At 38.7% G+C, this 21,761-nt stretch overlaps 1 protein-coding gene across 2 annotated transcripts; it reads left to right on the top strand.

The window, feature by feature from the left end:
* The first annotated feature begins 1,074 nt into the window (after positions 1-1,074).
* On the top strand, positions 1,075-21,222 carry NREP (neuronal regeneration related protein). 2 transcript variants are annotated; one of them, XM_079331340.1, is made up of 5 exons: positions 1,075-1,146; positions 1,540-1,587; positions 3,052-3,114; positions 16,054-16,131; positions 19,545-21,222. In XM_079331340.1, exons 3-5 carry the CDS (start codon positions 3,112-3,114, stop codon positions 19,665-19,667), a joined length of 204 nt encoding a protein of 67 aa, XP_079187466.1. In that variant the 5' UTR covers positions 1,075-1,146; positions 1,540-1,587; positions 3,052-3,111; the 3' UTR covers positions 19,668-21,222. The 2 variants fall into 2 exon arrangements, with proteins under 2 accessions (XP_079187466.1, XP_079187465.1); XM_079331339.1 differs by lacking the exon at positions 1,075-1,146 and having other exon boundaries at positions 1,442-1,587.
* The last annotated feature ends 539 nt before the right edge of the window (positions 21,223-21,761 follow it).

The following is a 21,761-nucleotide window of genomic DNA, read 5'->3' as shown; positions in this document are numbered from 1 at the left end:
ACCACCTGTTTATCTGTTTTTTTGGCTGCATGTCACTGTACAGCATTTGAGTAGGAGACACTACGGAGCAGCACACCGCCCCTGTGTCCCTCCATCCATCCGCTGCCCCTCCACCGCACCCTTTTCCCGGCGCCTGCACAGCGGGAGCCTCCGCGGAGTCTTTGTGTCGTGCTGTCGCGCACACCGCTCGTCTGTCCCTGTCGCCTGTCCCCCGCTCCTGCACTCAGGGCTGGGCACGCTTTGCCACAAGAGGCGAACCTGCTGCTGCAAACGACTCCCGGTGCCAGCCCCGCGATCGCCCGGTTCCAGTCCCGGTGCCAGCCCCGCGATCGCCCGGTTCCAGTCCCGGTGCCAGCCCCGCGATCCCCCGGTTCTATACCGGTGCCAGCCCCCCAAATCCCGGTTCCAGTCCCGGTGCCAGCCCCGCGATCCCCCGTTTCCAGTCCCGGTACCAGCCCCGCGATCGCCCGGTTCCAGTACCGGTTCCTGACCCGCGATACCGCGCTGTCCCGGCCCCGCCCGCACCTGCAGACCCCGCCCGCGCCCCCGGCCCCGCCGCCCGCCCGTGTCACGGCTGTCCCCGTCCTGCCCCCTCGTGTCTCAGCTCTCTCTCCCCGTCCTGTCCGCCCGTGTCACTGCTCTCTCCCCGTCCTGCCCGCCCACCGCCTTCTCCCCTCCCAGACAGGCACGGCCGAGGCCAAGCGGCGGGCGGGCGGCTGCCTCCGCCTCCCTCCCCTTCTCCTCAGATGCCCTTTGCAGGGTTATTATTACAGTTCGTGGCTGCGCTCTGCCTGCCCCCCCTCCGCGCTGCGCAGCGCGCTGGCCGCGCTCCCGGCCCGGGCTGGGCTGGCCGCCGCCCAGGGTGCGGGATCCCCGCGGCGCGGAGCCAGCGCGCCCCGCTCCATCGCAGCGCGCCCCGAACAATCGCCCCGCTCCATCTCATCGCGCCCCGCTCCATCGCATCGCGCCCCGAACAATCGCCCCGCTCCCCGCATCGCTCCCGCATCGCTCCCGCATCGCTGCCGGCGCTGCCCGCGGGGCTCGGCCGGCGGAGGGCGGGCGCTGCCCTGTGGCTCGCAGACAGCGAGCGGGGGGAACGCGGGGCTGCGGATTATTGCAGACTAAGCAGTCTGGCGCTGCAGCACGGTGCGGGGGGAGGCGGGCGGGCAGGGGGAGTGTGTGTGCGTGCGTGTGTGTGTGTATGTAAAGGGGGGATGGAGCTGGCAGCTGGCCAGCTACCATCAGAATTAGCTCATTGTTCAATATAACCAGTGCTGGCAAGCAAAGCCCAGCCCAAGAGAGGGAACGGGGGGGGCGGGAGGGGGGGGAGGGAGAGAGAGAGACTTTCCCCCAGCCACCCCCACCCCTTTTTTTTTTTTTTTTTTTTTTTTTTTTTTTTTTTTTTTTTTTCCTCCGAGGCTGCACTTTGGAAGAGGTGCAGTCATTCTTACCCACACCCCCTACCCTCTCTCCACTCCCCCAACTATAAATTCCCTTCTGTAGCATGCTGCCCTTTTGTAATCCACATTTGTGTTTCAGATCATGTAGAAAGGACAGAAAGTGAGCAGGGAGCGGGGGCTTTTGTCTGTAAGTATATGCAATTCCGATCCGCAGAATTTTATTTCTTTTAACCAATTCCCTTTCTCTCCCTCTCCCTCCCTCTCACCCCTTTCTGCTTTCTTCTCTCTGTGTTTCTCTGTGTCTTTTAATTTCTTTTTGATTTCTTTCTGTCCTTAGCTGGACTTTGCTGCGGCTTGGCTTTCCCTTCTCAGTGCACATTTCCAAACAGGCTTTTTTAAGGAAAACGAGAAAACATGCAGCATATGTATCTAACTCTTTGTCTTTGTGCTTTAAGGCTGGATTTCTAGGCTGAGGATTTTTCTGCACACATGCAAGGGGAGATGAGAAATGATTTTTCTAAAATGTTTTCCTTTTTCTGGGTTTTGCACTCTGCAAACACCAAAATGCATTTTTGAACCTAATGCACTTGGCTTTGTTCGCATGCATGCAAGGCTTCGGGATAGGTTTATCATCTCCTTTCTTCTCCCTTGTAAAACGAATCTCCCTCTTCTCCGCCCTGACACTGGATTCCTCTCAGGCTGCTGGGGTTTATTTTTAGAAAGCAGTCATTCTTGCAACAGCCTTCTGCATTTTTGCATGTGCAGCAGTTAAATTTTGGGTGGTTCTTTCGAGAAAAAAAACAAAACAAAACAACAAAACCAAAACAAACCATATTTTGCTGAACATGTAGTGACGTGCTGCTTTTTTCAAACATTTCTGTGTACGTCTATGAATATATGAGTTTGCAGTTTAAAATCCAGTATGTATGTGTGTGTTGGTGTAAACATATGACTCATACCTAATTATATTTCATACATACACGCTATAGGTAAGAAATATGTAATCAATAGAAGAGAACTTTTAATTTTTATTTCTATAAGAAAGCAGATAAAGGACATATGCTACAAATTGAGTTCATTAAGAAAGTCATAATTTAAATGAGGTAGGACCTACTCTTCTTTTTTTTCTCTCCCTGTTTAAAATAGGGGGTGTGTGTGGAATAGAGAGAGGGAGAAAACTGGAGGTTATGTAATGCAGTGCCATTTCCAAAAATACCTACTCTCTGGGCCGTTACATTGTGTTGTACTTGTTCCTTGATTGCAAAACCCCACACTTAGTAGTATGCCTGGGAACAATGGACCAGAAATTACAGTAAACAGTGACAGTGACAGTTTTTTGTCCTCTTGACTGATTTTAACCTGTGTTAACCATTACGTATGGGGCTCTTCAGAAATATACCCAGTGCTAAGAATAGCTTGGGGTTCTGCAAAGCCAGGTACCAGGGATTCCTTTGTCCTATATTTAAGCCTACAGACCACTGAAGTGCAAAGATGCATGATATATAAGCATATGCGTGGTAAGAATAATTTGCATGACTTTAATCTTAACCACGGTGGTTAACCCACTGTTATGCTGGCAAAAAAATACCTTTTAACTATTGCAACAGTCAGAATTACTTTTCATTTTAAAATTTTTTAAAATTGTTTTCAGATTGTTCTCCTTGTGCTACTTGAGAGAAACTGCAATCCCAAGACCTAACAGAACCTAAAAATGGTAAGAATTAGTTGCTTTAGCAGAGAATCAGTATTTTTTTTTGTGTCAATACAAACCTTATTTCCCTCTTCCCAATACTCACTTATAATAGGACCTTTATACAACATACTTTTTGAGGCTATGGGGACTTGCCATACAATATCTGATGTACTCTGAAAAGCTCCTTATGTTTTATGATCTTTTATTTTCTTGCTTTTTTTTTTTTTGAATAAAATTCTGAAATCCCTCTCTGTGCAGTAAGGCTTATTTAATTGAAACAAGAAATATTTTAAGTTATTGTGAAAAACACACATCATAAGACATGAAGCAATACATGCAGATAAAACAACATCCAGTAATGCCAACACTGACACCTTTCTCCCAAAAAGAAGAAATAGGTCATTGCACTTCGTAAGTGAAAAAGATTTAATGCCAGTCTGTCAGGGAAGTACATAAGGTGCAAACCAAATTTTCTTATTAGGTTAACCTTCTGAAAACACTACCATTCTTTGTGACACAGATCTGTTCAAGAAAAAATGTTTAGGCCTCAAACCTGACAGAGCTTACAGGCACTTGTTTGGAATGTGTTTAATGAATAACAACCTCTTTCCTTCAGTGCTAATTGTGTTTGTGCTTTCATTGATTAAAGCCCATTTTTCATACCCTGAGGTACCACTGCTGACAAGCTCCTGATTTTAAGGATATGCATGTAAATATGTCATTCTCTGAGAAGGACTGTCTCAGAATCAGCAGGACAAAGGTGACAGTATTTTTTTAGGATATGTGCTCAAAGTAGGCAGATTTTGTTTAGATGGTTTTTTTATCCTATAGCATTCCTAGCTGAGGATGCAGCTAGCTCAGAAGCATATCTAAATACATGTACTGGCAAAAAATGTGATATATTTTGGATGCTACATGATAAAATCATGATCAAACCTCTGTTAATTAGTATTGAGCAATGCTTTAAGTAGCATTGCATAGGGTGTACGTTAGCACAGAGTATTTTCTCCAGTTCTGAGGTTCTGAGGGAGATACTCCTATGAAGATTGGGTTAATTGCATTAATATTTTCCCTGTCTGGTTGTTTTGATATGGGGGAGGAGTGATGATCAAAGAATGATTAAAATAAGCAAATACGTACTTTGTTATAAAGGCTTTGTTTTTGTTTTTGACTCCTTGTTTTATATCATTCCTGTCTGCAAAAATAAACTTGCACATTCTGGAGTTTTAGTCTATTCTGGAACCTACTTTCATCAAAGTGCTTTGCTCATCTGTGTATAAATGAATAGGTGGGGGTGGGGAATTAAAAGGGAAATGATTCACTTAAACTGTGAATAGAAATAATGTTAAAATACATGTTGTTCACACAACTGTGGAATATTGGATAAGGCAACTGTTTTCCTACCAGCACCAAGGTGACAATCGGCCCACATTTTAGATGTTATGCAGGCTGCTGTGTGAAATATATTCCTATCTGTGGAACAAAAGATTATTTTAAGTGTAGTTAGGCATAAAATAGCCACTGATTTCCACCAGCAGATGGTTCTATAAATCTAGCAAGGTTCCTGTAGTAGTCAATGAAATCAGTTTTGTAAAGTCAGTCTCAGGGCCAGAACATAAAATACAACTTAAAACTATTAAAATGCAAAAAAGCTCCAAATATTGTTACCCACCTGTTTAATCCCATCGTTTGTTTTACAGATAAAATAAATAAAAACCTAATTTAGCTGTTTTTAAAGTTCCACTTCTTTTTTGTGATCAAAATTATAATGTGCTATTATATTTTACCCCAGCTTGCAAGGTTAAGATGTGATACTTGGCAGACTCTCTTCTCTTACCAACACCCTCTTTTTCCCTTTTTTTCACTTCTGGCACACTAACATTGAATGTAATTCTAAGTCAGACCAGTGACACACTTTTCTGTGCAGCAGTGGACATACTTGTCTTTGACATATTTCTTCTTGTGTTAACTTCAAGTGTCTCTCTAACCATTCTAATTTGCAGGAAATACTCTTCTTTGCATATCAGCACTCTCTACACATTGAAATACATGATGATGAAACTGCTTATTTTGTTTTTAATATCATAGTATATGCAAAGGCTCTACCCTGCTCTGACTGGTCAGTAAAAATTTAGCTATTGCGCTTCACTAGATTGAGATAGACCTTAAAAATGGTGGAAAATGACCTTCTTATTACTTTGCCAGTCTGAAAGTTCATTAATTATTTAGCTAGGCCTAGAGTAAAATTTGAAGTGACTAGAATAAAGTTCTCACTTGTTAAGTGAGAACAAATGAGTCCTTGGTTTAACTTCACTGTCTTACCCTCTTTATTTTTTAATTTTCTTTTCTCATAGGATATTTTTTAAACATTTTAAACAGTAAAAGTTATCTAACACATCAGTTTTCAATGCTGCTTCTCTTTTCCTGGACTTGGAATTAAAATTACCTTATTAATTAATCAATCTTTCTCGCACCTGTTTAATAATAACATCCTCAATTTTAATAGAAACAGAAAAGCAGAAGAGTGCACTTTCTATTATTCTTATAATTTTAACTTGTGGTAATTTTGAGCCATCTTACACAAGAACATTTGCCATTTGAAGATCTGTCTTTACTTCTGCATAATCTTAATTTCCTTAAGTATCTACCTGAAGGAGGAAAGTGCTTTTGTATTTATGTGAAATGTATAAAATTCTGAGGTGACTTCAGTAGTCTTTTAATTTGAAATGTTGGAACTTCTGTGTACTACCTTCATGGCAAGTGCTGAGTGTCATGAAATATAAACTAAAATTTTAGTGCTAACAAGGGGGAGAATTAGGTTCTAGCTAAAAAAAAAATTTAAAAATGGAATTTTTAAAAATTTTTTTCTGCCCCATCCAATCGTTGAAAGTGATCCAATTATTTAAATAAAGGAACATGTTAGAAGAGTGTAAGTAAGGAAATCTTAATTCCAGTTTTCTGTGATCTCAAAGAAGGCTCCTACCAAAACCAGGAAAGGGTTGGGCTTTATATTTGTTCTTGTTATAGTAAATATTAGTTTTTAAATAAAGAAATCAGACCATCATTTTAGACAGTTAGAGAAGTGGCCTGTTTATTTGCTTGCAAAGCACTCAGGTGTGTCCTTTTCTCCTTCTTGTGGGTTTTAAGTAAAGTTCTGGGAGCTCCCAGGGCTGGTGCTTAAGGAATTTAAACTAACAACACTAATAAATATGTGTATCAGTAAACAGATCCTTCAGAATTTAATTTTTGCTCTAGTGAAAGTAAACAGAAGATAATCTAGAGCCAATCATTAATTTCCTCCTGGTTTACCACAACGAGATGGCTTTCCTGTCATCATTTCTTTGGTGTAGAGTCTCTGGGCTGGCTGTTGTACAGTATAGCTGTGTCATCCCAGAGCAAAAGGCTCTGGAAGTAGGTCATTTGGGCTGAATGCTTCCTCCAGTGCATCCTTGCCTGAACTGCCTCAGTTCTGAGGTTATTCTGTCATAGTCTGTCATTTACATTCCCTACATTTTATAGTCTTACTTGGGGAAAGAGAAGTAGGGGATGATGGTGACCTTTAGGGGTGAAAACAATTTGGAGAAAAGCCCTTTGTTAAGTCAGAGGGAAAGAAAAGATAGCTTGCATTTGGTTGAAGAGAAAAGAACCACCATCCCATTTAGTTTTTTGTTAGTGTGGGGTTTTTTATTTTTTATTTTCTAATTTACTTTAGGTAAAGATATTTATGAAGAAAATTTTGTGTTTTAAGATTTCATCCCAGTTTAGCCATTTTTAACCTTTTTCCAGGGAGTTACATGCAGGTGCCTTTACACATTCTGTAATTTTCTGTGCCCCTGGAACAGCTTTTCTTAATTTTAGGATTATTTGTGGAGAATGGGGTCTAGAATTGTTCTAGCAGAGGCAGGCATTATTTGTAACTTTCTATATGCTCTGAGAAAAATAAAAATAAAAAGAAAGGTAATGAAATGAGACATTATGTCCAGCCTATTACCAGACACACACTGAACAAAAGACACCGCTTTTCTGGCATGAGAAAACTCATACCTGGTTGATTATTACCAAGCCTGGTACTGGAACTGGAACTGGAATCTCCTTTATGGTAAGTCAGAGCCACACCAAACCTGCAGGACTGTCAGGTCCTCTTCTGTCCATGTATAGCATGGGCAGAATTTGGTCAAGAGAAGTAATTGTGAGGGATTAAAGCTAAATTGTTTTGGCTATTTGAACATTCATATTGTGCTTTTTTTATTATGCTTATGTAATGTACATGTTATACATTGTGTGTAGGTTGCACAGTGCCACTTGATTGCCAAAAACTCAGGGAGAATTAAAGCCTTTCCAGCTTACAAAGTTTGTAAGTAGAAATACAAACCAGTTTTTGCCATACCTCTGTCAAGCCACCTGTTCAGCTGAGCAGAAAACAAACCTTTAATTGATTATGAGTAGAAAAGCAGAGTTTAAAAAAAAAAAAAGTAATTTTTGCCCAAAGCTATAGATACTGTGGATATTTCAGTGGTACAGCTCAAATGCACATGAAAAGACAAAAGCTTTTTATACACTTGTTTCTACCCAGTCAGAAACATGCTCTGAGTGCTGAAATTTTGCTACTCTGCCCCAGCATACTCTGTCTGAACCAAACTGTGTTGACACATGGAATGAGAAGTTTATGTAATACTAGGTCCAGGAAAAATCTTTACTATTTTTTTTCTCAAAGGCTGGCATTTTGGAAAATCAGAAATAAGAATATACATCTAGTAACACTATAGATATGACATTGTTTTTTTAAGGCTATTTTTACTTTTTTTCTGACCAAGCTGTACTGGTGTTTCATACCTGAATTCTGATTTTTGTATATGCTGAAGAGATGGGAAAAGGATGACACTTAATAGTTCTAGAAAAACTTCATAAACATAATTCAGTTGGCATCATTGACTGGGACAGGATATTAATAAAAATAGTTTTAATTGTTTGTATTTTGGTTTTATTTCAATTATTTATTCACCTTATTAAATCATATTGATTGAGGGCACAATCTACAAAATTGCAAAAAATTTCCTTTTCAAACGTTTAATATAGAATGATGGTATGAATCATTGTTTGAGTGTTACATGCAATTCGACTTGGACTTCTGGTCTGGCAAATTCACAGTAGCACTACTGAATGAATCACTGTGTCCATGTTGCTGGGAGGATTCCTGATGTTTCCTTCTGTAAATACTGCATTAAAGCAAACAAACAAACCAGCAAAACCAACCCACCCTCAGAAAAACTAGGATTTTTCTCATCCTGCAGGAAGAAGTGTCTCTGGAATGATTTTGTTAACAGTAACCTGATTATCTCTACTAGGTTGGCATACTTGTGTGGGAGCAAGTTGAAAAAATTGTAAGAAATTTTACATCCTTACTGGAGGTGGTAAAAGCCTTGGCTTTTAATACACACATTGTCACAAAGAACTCCTGGCCTCTTCCAGCACTGATCTCCAGAAGTCACACATTGACACCACACAGCTACTTAGAAAGGTCAAGTTAGAGAGGAACAAATCTTGATTTTTTTTTTTTTTTTGCTTTGAAATGACCGTGTATCTGTGGTAAATCTCCACCATGAAAGAGATGACAGTTTCTTAGATGAGTCCCAGAACCCACAGATGTTTTATTGCTGTTAGCCTCCAGAACATCCACAATACATTTGGTGTTTTGTGTCTGGAGCAGCATTTAGCTGCATTACTATCTGCCCAGTAGAGGCTGGTAACAGGGTAAATGTTCCACAGTGCCTGCAAGCACTTGTTAACAATCAGCTGCCCTCATTACACTCCTTTAATGAGGTAAGTAAGGGCTGGCTCTACAGCGTGGCTCTTTCTCCCATTTCCAGTCGTATGGCTGGAACTTTTTAATACTTGCCTGCAAAATGCTGCCTGGGCAAGGGGCTGGCACCTCCTGAGGGGCAAGAAGGGCTCTTGTGGCTGGGCAGAGACTGCAAGCTTGCCTGCACTAGGGGAACAGCATCCCTGGCTGGATTTCTGCTCATCTTTGTGATGTGGGAGAAAAGCTGCTGTAGTCCAAAGTGTTCTGTAAGTTACAGCATTCAGGCCATTAACTTAGAAAATGTATAGGAAATTTTTAAAAAGAAACACTTATTTTGGGGAGACTGCATGTTTTGTATACCCCAAGAACAGAGGGCCAGGTCTGAGAGGGCACACAGGAGAAGCATTATTATGGTCTGTCTCTGTTCCTATTGCTAAGGATTCACTCACCAGCCACTGCTCTTGCTGGACTTTCCCTTAAGACCAAAACTTGACAGAGTAAGGACATTGGACTAAATAGACTTTTTTGTCAGCCTCTGACCATTCTCCTTTTCCTCCTTCTCTGTAGCTCAAGTAATTTGTCCATGTTAGGTATGACACCACTGAAAAACGACTGTGCATCTTTTGGTCCAGAATTTTTACTGCCATGCTGTGTGTCCAGCTGAGTTTATCACAAGAGACTTGCTTATGCATCCTGTTCTGCAGTTACCATTAGGTGAAGATGCAAATAGTTACTAATTAAGTTCTACCTTATTGTACTTGAGGAGTAAATGACAAAATTCTCTGTAATTAACTGAGAACTAGAGTATTATTTAAATTTTCAGCCTTGTTGTTTTTTTCCTCTGTGCTGCATGTTAAGTAAAACAGAAAAAATACTGTAGTATGGAGGCAAACAAAATAAATATGTGGGGTTGTACTGGACTCTGAGTTTGGTTTTCTGGATGGCTGATTTGCTTATTTTGATTTCTGAGATGTTTTGCAGTTTTGAAGAATATAAACAGGAATACTGGAGGAATAAAATAATTTGCAGCCATTTTATTGCTTGATGGAACTTTCCACATAATATAATTTTGTTTTTCTATAAGAAATTGGAGGAGCATTTATGACAGTGTTCACAATGTATTACTTTTTTTTTCTCTTACTCATTGTATTAATGGTAAATATTAACAATGTTTTGAAATTATTTTTGTGTATTAATGAAGTAAAAAAACAACATGACAACAATTGTAGCACACAAACAGGATAGATCCTAACCGATGCAGAAAAGTGAAAATTGATCCCTCTTCCTAAAAATTGCATTACATTCAGGTCATGTGGAGTGGATTCCTCCCCAGGAATAGTTATAAAGTGTTTTCTATAGCTAACCTTATTCTATAGCATATGTTAGAATACAGCTGAAGTTCCTGTAGAGGGGGTCTTGCTAGAAAAATAATTGGGCAGAGTCTTATATGTAAGTACATATATGAAACATGCAACCTCTATATGGATGAGGACAGGAAAAAGTCTCTTGAAGAGGATGATACAGATAAGCCAGGGTAGGAGATTGCATAGGAGCAGACACTTCAGTGTAACCTCAAGAACAGATGCTTTCAGAGCAAAGAAAACAACAGATGACCATGGGTTTATAGGAGAAGCTTTTCAAGGTCACTTCCTTATACTGTGTAGGGAAGGAGCAAATTACATCCTATTCTGTGAAATTGACAGAAACTGCAGAAGAGATGCAAAAGGACTGCAAAAAACTCCCCAAATACCTAATAAAAAAACTTTATAATTCATTTGCAGTGGAGAGGAGGACGCAAGGAAAAGCATACTTGTCTCATTTAGGCCTTTTCATCTCCATGTGGTTGTGAGTTTGAGTCATCAGATGGGGAGGAATAAAAAGCAGCAGTAATATCTTCCCTATGAAAAGGCAAAGACATCAAAAGATGCTGATGCAGAGAAGTCAAAGGCAAATTCAGGTGTACAGATGTCTTGCCATGTTCTGCTGATACACTGCCAAGTATTAATTTTCATTGCAATGACAGGTAAAGTCTCACAAAAAGGTGTGTCACTTGGAGCAATCCCAGCTGCAGAATGATGATGTAACTTTTCATCAGCTCTCTCAAACCATTTATCTAACCCTCTTTGCTGCGTGGAACTAACCAAGTGAAAAAAATGTAAATTATTGGTTTTCCCCACTGTTTTTTTTTTTTATGTTCATGGCACAGATGTGAAAAGCAGGGATGACAGAAAAATCTGCTGCCCTGACAGGACACTGAAATCATGCAGTCAGGTTATTTGAGATGACTGTTACTGCACACCAAGCAGAGGCTCAGACTCGTGCCCCTCCAAAAGGCAAACAAGTTCACCAAATTGTTAAGCCTCACATCTGCTAAATCACATGTTAGCATTTTAAAATTATTCAGCTAAGGTAATGAAGTTGCACTTTAACTTGGGCAAGTTTTGGTTTCTGCTGTTTCCATAGTGAGCCTGCTCCAGAGTCAGCCTATCACAGTGGCAGCATCCCGTTTCATCATGACCACAGCTTCTCAAACGTAACAAAGGCTCATAAAAACTTCAAGGACTCATTGAAATAAGGAGTAATGATGAGTACTCTTGATGTAGCTTTGCCATTGCCCTCTCCAGAAGATCTGGAAAATTAAAGCTGTGACTGATAGAATACTGCTGCTCAACTAATCTCTTGAAAAACAGCAACCATTCAGCTGACAGTTGCTGTATGTATTAAATCTTGTGTGGTAGGTTAGGAACACAGTGGATATTTGTATGTTATACTTTCATAATGTTCCCCTCACAGTCTTAAAAATAAATTACTGAGGATGGGAACATTAATGTACCCCTTACACTGAAGCAAAGGCTTTGATCCTAGCATAAGCTTTTCCTCCAGTTTGGTTTAAAAAGAATTAGTGATGTTTTCATTCACAAAATTATTTATTCAGTGTTTGACCAGTGGTGCAGTAAGACTTTTTATGCATTTGGACTGTGATTGTGGGATGTTGGTTAGAAAGAAAATGTTTTACTGCAGTGGGAGGCATTTGGGGGAATTGAAAAGTACATGGTAGGATGTGCTGTGAAAAGTACATCTACAGCTCAAACTAGCTGACAACTAAGAAATTTTATAGAAATGTGGGTACAGAAATGAGGAGCTCCTTTTTGGCTACACAGCCCACTGTCAGGAGGAAGGTGGCCTCTCTCTATTTCTCTGTTCTGGATTAGGCACACAGGGCACTCAGTCCTCACTGCTGCACAGTGTCACTTTAGTGCTGCATGCCTCTTTCTTTCCTTCTTTTCCACACACACCTCTTATCATCCTGCTCCCATGCTCCTCAGCATGTGGCCATCTGTGTCTGCTATTACACTGCTAATCCATACAGCTAATCTTTTTCTCACAGTGTTTTTTGGTGATGTTTTTGTTTTTGCCTTTTTTTCCCTAAGTAGGCTACTGCAGAATTATTGGACATTGTCACCTTTTTATTTGGAATTAGGATCAACAGTACTTGTCACCATTTCTTCTTTGTTTTCATTCCCCTCTGCCTCAAAATTAGTTACCTGAAGCTTCTCTAAAAGGTGGTTTCTAATTTCCTCAGAGCAGTTGCTCTTTAATAAAATTTTAGTTAAGAAATCAAGACTGCAGTTGAATACCATTGTAAGTCCTGAATGAGACTTGATTACAAGAACTCAGTTGTGGGTCACATGAGGAAAAAAAAAGGAAAAAAATTATAAAAAGTAATTCCAAGGGCTTTCTCAGTTATTTCTTAACTATAAAAACCTTGGGAATGCTTGACAGGAGTATGCTTATTTTAATAAGTTTAGCATGCCATAAATCTGGGGCTTTTTTCCTCTTGATGGATTTATCTGAAGGTTTGAAAGATGCTCTTAGTGAATAGGAATGAAGTGGGTACCAAATAAATTTTAGCATTTTGATACTAATAGAGTATGTTTAGTTCAGCTCTGTTAAAATTATTTTATGTATCTGTTTTAAGGCTGGGCAAAATATTGTGCTCCCCTACCATTATTTTTCACGAAAGCATGGCTTAAAATAAAAAAACCCCAGGAATTAGAATTTTGAAATGTTGGTAAAACAGAGAAAGAGCAAAAGAATTTCTCAGTCCATTGGCCAAAGGAATAAAGTAGATTTTATTCCTCCTTGTTTTGAAAAAACAAAACAAAACAAAACAAACTGAAACAACCCAAACAGCTATCAGTAATTCTGGAATCTGAGAGAACTAGTAAACAGATGAAGCATTTATTTTCCTCCACTTTTGCTCTTTCTTTAAATACAAATTTTATTATTTATATCTTTTCAGGAGGCTGGAGGCTACAAAATTGAAAGCATACTCCCAGAGAGCTTATGGTTCCCAGTTTTCAAGTTGGCCTCAATGTTTCAGGCAGAACTTAGGGTTGTTGCATAGCAGGGTCTCAGGCAGCTCTTCCCACATCTGGTGGTTCATGGATGAAGCTTTCCTGGCTTAACTACCTGGCAAACAAGGATCAAACACTGAGCTATCAGTGTGAGTCAGCATTATGCAGACTTGCAGTAACTGGAGTTTCAATCCACTCTAAAGCTCAGTAATTCCTTTCTGAATCCTGATACTTTGGTTATTTAAGCCAAGCCTGCACTTACATAACAGTCACACAGGAAGTACTAAGAAATGAAAATTTGGTGTGCATCAATGGAAGCATTTATTTAGAAGTGTTTGCTTCATGCGAACAGCTGGAATGTTGTAACTATCACATCCTACTCTGTAATGGGGCATTGCTTTCCTCTCTCTCATAGCTAATTTTCAACATTTGTATTAGCAAATTTGAGCTGTTGCAACTGAAATAACTTTCTATATGTTTTTCTAATACCCTAGTTATCACTATATTTGAACACCTAAGTAATTTCTGAATTTATAAAGCACAGCAAGATGTCATGGCTTGTTTTTTATTCTTTTTTTCCCTCCTCCTTCTAGTAAATTACAGTAAATTCTAAGTGGACTTCTCTACACCTGCATCCTTTTTTCCATTCCAGAATATTCCTCCACTTGGCCAGCTTCTAAGCTATGATTCTCCAGCCTTTCATCACTGCTCCCAAGGCAGATACCTAAAGTCCTTTGTCCATTCAGGTCTGGTACAGCCATAGCAGAACAGCCACCCCATGTGAAATAGGTCCATGTGGTTATTATCTACCAATATGGGCCACATTATTTGCTTTTGAAGAAGAGAAAAGAATGTTATTGATCCCCCCCCCCAACCCCCCAAGAATTACTGTGAAAGATAGTTTGAGGATTATGTGGGGTCTTATGCAGGTGGTGGTAGGATTTGGGGTTTGTTTTTTAACCCTGGGACATAGCTGTGAGCTCACCTTACATCTTTTCTCTCCTGCTTCATTCCCTAAATCCACACTCAAACTGCAATTCCTCCAAGTTTCTATGAATTTAATTTGAGGATTCCTTTCTTTTTAATTTCATTTCAGGTATTTATTTTATTCCTATTAGGTTATTAATAGGGATAAAACTACTATAGTCTAACCTACAATACATCTCAGACTCCATGGAAAATACAGACATTTGTGTTCATGACAATGACTAATTCTGTATTTTGATGCTTATGTGTTGTATATACATTTTGTATACTTTGCTGGTGTACACAGCACATCCTGTGGTAGAGCTGAACTCCTATTGCTATTTCCCACCATGAGTTTTCACACAGAAAGTATGACAACACAATAAAATCAAGAGATAATTACAGAATGGGTAACCAGTGACTATAAATAGCAACAGAAGAGCCCAGAGCTTGCTTGGTATCTTTCATTCAATGTTTCAAATATTCAGAGTGAACATTAACTGAATTCACACATTTGTTATTTTATGTCAAAGACACCCAGACAGCTGAACTGGTTTGTCTGAGACCTCAGATACGAAAAAAACCCTGTTGCTTTAATCTATAGAAAACACTGTGGCTTGCACTGCAGAAAAGCATGGGACAATGTCCAAAGCAGGCACTGCCTTGAACTCTGTGTTTTAAATCTCTCCTCTACGTCCTGCATTATAGAAGAGTTCAGCATTTTCTATTGGGAAGATTTAAATAATCTTCCGGTAATTTCTCCAGGATAGAACTAGTCCAGTTGTGACAGCTAACAGCCAACATGCACCTCCACAGAAATGAAAACTTTTCTCATGTTTCAATATATGCACACAGGAGCAAGCAGGTGAGTAAAACTGGCCCAGCACTTAACTGACAATGAAAGCTTTGATCCCAAAGTGCAAACAAATCTGAGTGATTATAACAGCTAGCTCAAAACACTGACAATTTGGCATCCTGGCATAATGCAGAAAGAGTTCAACTCACCAAACATCAACAGCCCAGGAGAAAGACCCCGCAAGAAAATAAGTTTAAGAATTTCAGCATTGCATGTAACTCATACCTGACCATTTCAGTGTCTCTGAGACTGAGATGAAGAGATATTCTGATCTTCACCTTGAAGCTGAGAGGCATTAGCTTGGTATTTATTCACTTTAACTTCCACTGTAGTCAGTGGCCAGTTCTGGATCTTACCCATTTTAGAGAGAAAAAGTTTTCCTGTAGACTTCATAGACTGTTAAATCTTGCTGCCAGCTATTTTATTGTATGTGTTTTATAATGTGTTGGAATTTCTTTAATGTGAAAAATACAGGGAGCTAACAAGGAATCATAACTGTTTCAACAATCTTACAAAGTTACATGTTCTTGTTCACCACTCATTGTGAAAGGATATCAAAGCTGTGGTGCTCTTGTCACCTGCAGTCATCAGCAAAGACAATGAACTTCATTAAACAGCCCTTTGCCAGTGACCTCTGGCAGAAGGGAAGGGACAAGTTTTCTAACAATATCCTCAGCAAGTTCATTAATACAGACATTGTCTATAAAGAATTTATTTGGATATTTAAAAAAAATCCATCCTATACTTTTTCAATTATTCATTTTTAAAATGTGCCTGTTGAATGCAGATAAACATAAAACAATGTAGTTGGAATGCTCTAGGGACAGATGTTGTCATGGGTACAAAAAAATATTCTAAACATTAAACACTCTGGGCCAAGCTGTATTGACATTAGACTTGTTTTAGTGATGTGATCTGTCACTGCACTTAATGAATCTCTCATTGTTAATAAGATTTTGTATATATTTGTGTCACTACAGGTCTATCAGCCAGGTTCAATGATTTGGGTAAGCCAGAAGATCTTTCCAACCAGCTGTGGGGTTGGGGGATTTCCAAAGGTAAAGTTATTTATGTAATTTCTTTCATATAATAGTTTCCTAAGATGTCAGTTTTCAGGAAAAAAAAAAAAAAATTGAAAGTTCAATGGATTTTATTTTACAACCACTTCAAGAAAGTAGCCAGCTCTTGATTTCATCATGAGTCTCATGTTACCCTGTTTTTCTTAAAGCTTGGCTCCTTGCACCATGCAGTTAACTGAAGATCTCAGATTTCATCTTATAATTATGTTTTTAGCCTTCAGGCTTGCAGAAAGCATGGACTCTTGCTGGCTGCACACCAAAACGAAAACATACTAATTTTCAAAGGCTCATATTTCTCAAGCCTGTCTCATGATTTTACAAGCTTGACATCTGAGTTTTAAATGCTTCATTTTGGCAATGCTTTCCTAGCAATGCAGATGAAAAAGTCAGTGATAATGCAGCAGAAGGAGCTGAGTGGGGTTACTTATCTTTTATTAAGTATATTGTTTGTGCTTTACCTGGCTTGAGTAACAAGGATACAAAGCATAGCAGTTTTCATTTGAGTTTGACAAGAAGTACCACAGTATAAAGGTAGAACATGTGCCTCATCAGACAGCATTAATAACATTTTATTCTGTTACCATTACTGGCTTAATAAATGTGAAACTGGACATTCAATTTCAGTAGTGAAAGATAACAGATTATGCAGAGCCACAGGATGTACTTGTTTAATTTTCATATTCCTTTTCAGTCACTGGCTTAAGCTGGTAAGTAAAGATGAGAACACATGGAAAATTGTTTTGCTTAATTTTCAGTTATTAGCTAGACTTCTGCTCCCTGCTAATAAAACTCTGTTATTGCTCCATATAGGTAACACTATACTTTCCTCTACACTTCTACAAGGGAACTTCTAAAGTTTGTAAGTGGGCTATTTGCAACCTCATGTGCCAGCCTGCCAGTTTTTAAACTGGCATATATAGCAGTACTGCCATTCTGAGCACACAAAGTATTCCAAAAATTCAGCTGAGAGGGCTGATAGCAGTGCCAGAGCATGATTAACGTGCCCTATAGGGTCACACTTGAATCAAATGAATTTGCTAATTTTATGAATTGGGTGTGTGTTCTTTGAATAAAAATCATGATAACTAGATTATTTTTATTCAAAATGTTACGTTAGAAGGTTTCACTAAGCTGTCATTCATCACTAAACAAGTTCCTCCTGAAGAACAGAAATGAAGCTGGGCACTATGTGCAGCATAGCAACAATGCTGCATTATATTGGATTTATGAATAAAATTAAAAGTTAAAATAAAATGAAACTTTCTTAAAGGGGATAACAGTTTTTCAACTAGCCAAAGCATATTATAAATCTTTTTCCCCTTTAAAGTTACTGGATTCTCACTTTTAAAACACAATTTTTTCCCCCTAGCCTTTATGTAATTCTTCAGAATATATTTGGCATGTGCTGGTACAACAAACAGTTTTTAGAACTAGCTTCAAATTTTATTTCACAATTGACATGCGAAAGCAACTTTCAAATATTATATAAAAATGCGGTTTATAATATTATATATAAAATAATATTATTTATAATATTGATTGCACACAGTCCAGCTTCCAGCACAGTATCATATTTAACAGAAACTCTCCATCTTCATAAACACTTTCATTTGAAGTATAAAATTAATTAGAATAAATTGGTGAAAAAAACTGCAGAAAGTTTTCTGTCCTACAGCTGAGCACTTCTATATACTCAGTGCTAAACAGCACAAACTTATGGTAGAATAAAGCAAAAGTGATAGATTTTTAAAAGCTTTTATTTGAGATTAAAATGATGTTTCCTTAAAATCTTATTTTCATGCAACCAACAAATATAAAAGGCTTCAGTTTTTAATGACATTTTATTTCCAGACCTAGAAGGGTCACATGGGACTTTATATCTCATGATTATATGGCAGGATTTCAGAACTGAGATTGTTTTCACAGCTGAAAAGGAACAGCCCAACACAATGCTTCTGGAAATTTGCCCAGACCTTTGGTCTGTGTGGTGTGCCTGTTTGCATGTGTAAGTTTCTAGTTTTCCCTTCATATCCTGTCATGATATACAAGTAGCAAATTTAGTTAAACAAAAATAAGTAAAACTATTAGTACGAGGATGGAATTTTCTAGAGTACTGTGAGGAAACATGTTTGTACAGTCCCTAAAATTAAATGTTGTTTTCTCATTTTGAAATTCTTGCAAAATACCCATATTGGCTTCAGCAAAGATATGTTACAACTCCTTATCCTTCTGCACAGGTACTGACCAAATTATCCTCTTTTCCTCCATTTCTTGATGCCCCAAATGAACAGGTCACCAGCAATCTCCAGGAAGGGATTTTGCTTTAAGCTCAGCCTGAAAACTGCTCCTGTGTGCAGTGGGAAATTCTTCTACCTAAAAGCAGAATTTATCCTGTACACTGTGATAAAGACAGTGGGAGAGCATGGGATGGCTTCATTCCCAGCACAAGTGAATATAGCAAGTATGAACATCCCAGGAAAATTCTGGGTTTGAAGAGCCAAGAAAGGAAAATTGCCGAAGAGTGTAGTTTATTGGTCATTGAAAAACTACTATGTGTTTAATTCCTAATTCAGAAATTCACAACCCTTACAACAGAAAAAAAAACCCCAAAAAAACTTGGAGAAGATAACTTTAATTTCTTAAGCAAAGAGAGGCATTGAGCTTGTATGACAAACACATCCTAAATAATATGAGCAATAAAACACATTTACAATTCTTATCAAGTAAACACAAAAGAGCCACAGATTTTTTCTTCCTTAACTTAAGGTATATTACTAGCTAAACAGATTATTTTTGTTTCAGATTCTGTAGTGACATATCATCAGCGAAGTACTTTAAGCATGTGCTTAGCCTTTAGGCTTCATTCTGAGGTTTAAAACTGAACATATATTCAAATGCTGTCTAAAAACTTTGCTGAATAGCACAATTAATATGTATGGCTAACAAAGATCTATCTGAGGCAGCTGGCTCATATTGCAAACCACTTCCTTACCTGCTCAGAACAAGAAAACACTGCAGCGTTTTTAGTGTTCTCTTTTTGACAGATTATTATAGGAAGTGACTTACTAGTGTATTTTAGTTGGTAAAACAGTAAGGTTTTTAAAAATTGAGAAAAAGTTGTGGGAAAAGTTCTCTTAATATTAAGATGATCTTTCATAAATAAGATGCACTTTTTTGTGGGATCTTTCACATTCCTTGCCGCTGGGACACGTTCATTCACGCCCAAATGAAATGTTTTTTCCAAGAACTGTCTGGTTTTCTTTGTAATCTGTGGCATCAGGTACTTCAATAGTGTTCAGTGGATGAACTAAAGCTATGGAAATTTTATCATGAGAGAAGGGAGCACCCCACCAAAGGGAAGCACAACTAATGTCACTTATTCCTCTCCACAGGGAAATCTTCCCATCTCGAAGGAAGTGAATCGCAAGAAAAGTGAGGAGGAGGGGGCATGCCTGGCTCCAGCAAGTGGCTATGGGCAACATTTCACCAAAATCAATTACCTCTACTCTTTTTAAACATAATTTCTCCATTCGTATTACATATGGTGTATGGGTTTGATGAGGTCATGGTGTCATATATTGGAAATTGTTTCTGTGTAAATCATCAAGTGTATGAAGAAACTATGGGACTCTGAGCCTTGCTTTAGAGAATAACAGTGGACAAACGTGTACCATAAAAACTAGTTTTTAACATTCTAACTCAAGTGAAAGCTCTCAGAATTTCACACTGTGAATCCATGTTTACAAACATTACAGGTGGGCCCTCAGGCCTGGTTCTACCACAGCAATGTCCTTCACTACTCAAACTCCACAGCTCACACACAACTGGTAAACCACTCTCTCCATTTCTACCAACCCAAACTGCTTCTTGCAGAGGCTGAGAGTCCCCCTCTTTTTCATTTAGATGTAACAAGCCTAGTAGTTTATTTTCATCGATTGTCTGTATATCTCTATATTTTATCCATGTACTCTTTTGATGTATAGAAGTAGTATGAAACTCATGGTTTCCTTGTGGTAAGTGATCGTGATGCTGCCACGGGATTTGAGACACTGATGAATGGTGCTATTTTGGACTTTAAATATGCTCCTTGGCAAGGTAGCTCTGATGGAGTTATTTTTTATTTCCATGTTCTGAGAGGGTGTTGGTACTTTGTTTTTCTGAATGTTGTTCTTTAGACTGGACTGACTTGTTTACTTGTGTCTTCAGTGTGGCTTTCTTATTCAGTGCTGTAGGTGAGTAACTACTTATAGTGTACAAGTGAGGAACTGATTCCCTATCAGTGTCCACTCACAAACATGCAGTTACAGTGGGAGCAATCACAAAATTGTAATTTTCGTAAAATCTCCCTTCTGACTCCTATCCACCTTACGGAGAAAGATGAGCAATAATTTTCCACCAACTTCTCAAAATCTCTTGATTTTTGTCTTTTTTTCTTACAAGCCTTTTTTAAAGAAGGGACAAGTTTTAATGTCCTCTTCAAATCCATAAACTAGGGGATATAGTAAGAAAAATACAGCAAATTTCTGGGAAGAGAAGTCCTAAAGGGGAAAGAGTACATTTCCACAGTATTGTCAACATGTGGACTTTACATTTTTGTTCTTGCTCCCAAACTACTATAAATACAAAATAACACAAACCACAAAACTAAGCAGTATCATCTACTCATGGAGTGTTGTTGTGTTAGACACAGTCTGAAAGCCCACCTTAATTTTTTATATAATTCTGTCTTTTAGCTATTCCTTTTACAGGGCAGGCCTTGTTTTGAACTGTCTTAGCTTCTGACTGTTAAATACCAATGCATGCACTGCACTTCTAGATTCCTTTCCTTTCCCTATCTTCTGTATTCCTTTCCTTGTACACTTTATTTTCCAATAGAATAGATACGTCTGCTGTGCTGTATATAGAGCAAGAAGTAATATTCAGCAGTTGTGGCATTTATGTATAGTTGCAGTTGTGTACTGCTGAAAATGCAGGCTTTTGTAACAATGTGATCTTTAATAATGCAAGTACCCGATGTATTTTAGCTATTTTAGTAGGATTTGTTCAATAAATATGCAAGCTCTAAGGGTAGCTGTGATGTGTCTGTTTCCTTATTACAATAAGGACAGGGCTCCTGTTACTGATTTTTTTTACCTGTTCTTTTCCTGAACCCTGAGGTTTGTTTCAGGAATATCTGGTGAAGCAAAAGGTGATTCCTTTTGCTGCTTGCTAAACAATAGTTATCAAGATAACCTAAATGCCAGACCTGGATCTGGGAAATGATAGCTTGCTTGACAATGGCAGTCACATACTTGGCTTCCCACAGTGCAGAGTGGCTGGGTCAGATGTGACACTCAATGCCATTTTTAGTATCCCCAGGAGGACACTCTGGGGCTGGGCCTGGCAAATACAATATGTTTCATTTTCCACCTCTGGTAAACTGAATTAAAAGGTATTTTCCCTTGTGTGGGTAATTTGGTTTAAAATAGTGTTGATACAGTCCTCTTAAAAACACTTTTATTGATGGAAAAGTAACATTGCTAAGTTTTAGAACATATATTGGTTTCATTATAGTATAGATATAGTAGAGACAAAGCTTATTTAATATACACTGTGATTAATAGAAGCCT

The sequence above is a fragment of the Erithacus rubecula genome (genome assembly GCF_903797595.1).
Source record: "Erithacus rubecula genome assembly, contig: SUPER_Z_unloc_2, whole genome shotgun sequence".
Classification (NCBI taxonomy): Eukaryota; Metazoa; Chordata; class Aves; order Passeriformes; family Muscicapidae; genus Erithacus; species Erithacus rubecula.
This window is presented reverse-complemented; position numbering and strand designations above follow the sequence as displayed.

What these genes read in the sequence shown, in the direction of transcription:
- NREP (XM_079331340.1), top strand. An exon ending in GGGTTGGGGGATTTCCAAAG is followed by an intron (nt 16,132 to 19,544) that starts GTAAAGTTATTT and finishes TCCTCTCCACAG; the next exon opens with GGAAATCTTCCCATCTCGAA.